Source organism: Dromiciops gliroides, chromosome 4 (genome assembly GCF_019393635.1).
Source record: "Dromiciops gliroides isolate mDroGli1 chromosome 4, mDroGli1.pri, whole genome shotgun sequence".
NCBI lineage: Eukaryota > Metazoa > Chordata > Mammalia > Microbiotheria > Microbiotheriidae > Dromiciops > Dromiciops gliroides.
In genome coordinates this window covers 454257005-454259370 of record NC_057864.1, presented here as the reverse complement: position 1 = coordinate 454259370, position 2366 = coordinate 454257005, and the positions used below count along the sequence as shown (strand labels likewise).

General features: G+C 45.1%; 1 protein-coding gene across 1 annotated transcript; it reads right to left on the bottom strand.

The window, feature by feature from the left end:
• Nucleotides 1-1730: 1730 nt before the first annotated feature.
• On the bottom strand, nt 1731-2018 carry LOC122755260 (cytochrome c oxidase subunit 8A, mitochondrial-like). Its single transcript, XM_044003582.1, has one exon. The coding sequence runs from the start codon at nt 2016-2018 to the stop codon at nt 1731-1733; it is 288 nt and encodes a 95-aa protein (XP_043859517.1).
• Between the last annotated feature and the right edge of the window lie 348 nt (nt 2019-2366).

Genomic DNA, 2366 nt, shown 5'->3' with positions numbered 1-2366 from the left:
AGACACTTGATACTTACTAGCTGTGTGACCCTGGGCAAGTCACTTAACCCTCATTGCCCCACAAATACAATACAATAAAATAAAATAAATGAATGGATGGATGGATATGTAAGAGGCTAAAATTCTAGCTAGTCTGTCTAAAATATCTAATGAGTGGTTGCCAATAAATTATAAACTTTAGCAAGAGTTATACTTTTAAGCATTTATTAAGGAGAATAAGAATTTAGTAAAGAGAAAGGCCTAGATTCATCCATCTATTAAAGGACGAGAGCATTCCTAGCTCCACTCTCAACCAGAGTCCTGACAAAAGACAGCGAGAGTGCCAGCCTCGCCCCCTCTTCCTCCCACAAGCAAACGTCACTTCCTGATGCCAAAGAGCCAAATGTCTTGCCCTCAGATGCTCTCTCTCTCATGGCGGAGCATCCTACAATAAGTTTCCAGCAGGTGGCGTCATTCCAATCATTACAGATAGGTGGATGGATGGATGGATGAGAGAAATATATGATATAGTCAACAGATAGCTGGCCTTTGAGTGAGAAAACCTTGGTTCAGGTACTACCTCCTGGTATACTCATTGCTTGACTATGGGCAAATAATTTGACCTCTCAATGCCTCAGGCAACTCTCTAAGACTTTCAAGTTGCAGCCAACTTGCTGATCTATATCAGCAGAAGGAATTTTCAAATTGAGGAATTTCCCCAAACCCATGAAATCACAGTTCTAGACTCCAGCTCATCCTACAAAAAGAAATAATACACAGATATACATTGCCTATCTGTCATCCAGTGTTAAATTCACTAGACTTTATTGTAGAAATTTACTCCGGACTACAATGTGATTACTATGACTTGTTACCTAAGTAAATCTGCGTATTTACTGATATGTCAGGCCAGAATTGAGAGGCAGCACTTGCTACTCTAGGAACCTTGGGGGAGGAGAGGAGGAGAGAGGGTTTTTAGCAAGTCAGTTTATTACAGGCTTCAGTGGCATAGGACATTGCCAAGGTCCCTGAAACAGAATTTAAAACCCAGTCTTCCTGATTCAAAGTCTAGCAATCAGTCCTCACCTTGACATTTTCTTTCCTCACCCACATGATATTCAACCACACCTCTGGTATCCACAACTCTAAACAAGGATAAGTGGGGAGAAAAAACAAACAACTTAGGGATGTCCATGCATAGCCAAGCACTTTTATAAATCTGAAATATTCATAGAACATCTAACAAAAGTTAACCAAAAGAGGACCATCTGCCATAGCAGGAAAAGTATATCCAACAAGGATAGAGCATTGATTCAATTCAATCAATGTAGTTTTCCAGTCTATGTGTTGGCCATGCTGATCGGCTGGTCAGAAGCTGAAAGAATATCTGTTGATTCCTAGTTAAATGGCTCTTCCAACCCCGGTCACCAGGAAGCTACATCAATAGCACAAGCCTTAGTCCCCTGAGTTTACTAAGTCTCAAAGATGGTTTTATATCTTTTCTTTTCTTTCTTTCTTTTTTCTTTTTTTTTTTTTTTGACTTTAAAGAGAGATTTCATCTGACTTTATTTTTACATGCAAGGAGGTCCCTGTCTGTCCAGGCCAGAACACACAGCACTATGCCTGGCAACGCCAAAGGAAAGATCAAGTGGTCATGATTGACTCAATGGAAAACTGCGTCTGCAGGAGGAATGCAGGGAAGAAGAGCTTGTGGTCCAGAGGGGTGCAGGCGGGAGCAGAGGCCGTCTCCTTCACTCCATCTTTTTGTAGCTCTCCAAGTGGGCTAAGACCCAGCCACCGGGCACGAGGATACACAGGAAGCAGGCTGTCATGGCGATGGTCTTGTCCACCAGGCTCAGGACCTCCCGGGGGCGCCGCGCCTGCAGGGGAGCGCGGGGCACGCGCAGGAGGCCGCTGGCCGGGCGCGTCAGGCCGCTCAGCAGTCTCGGAGCCAGCGCGGACATGGCGACGTCGGGGACGAGGCCGGTACTGGACGCAGGCGGCGGCGGCGGCGGCCGAGGAGTGAGGAGCGGTTTCATATCTTTTCAAGGAAAAATTATTCTACATGGCAATAATTACTCCCACCGCAACTGGTAAAAAAAACCTCTGTGTGTGTGTGCGCGCGCGCGCGTGCGCGCGCGCATGGGCGTAGTAGTGGTGGTGGTGGTGGTGGTGGTGTTATGGTCGTTGGGAGTGGTGTGTTTACATTAGCCATGAGCCATTGCAATTTTATTTTTGAATTTTCAGTAGCATTTTGGTCTTATATGTATATGGCTGGTTTTTGTTTGTTTGTTTGTTTTGTTTTGTTTTTGGTAAGGCAATTGGGGTTAGGTAACTTGCCCAGGGTCACACAGCTAGTAAGTGTCAAGTGTCTGAGGCTGGATTTG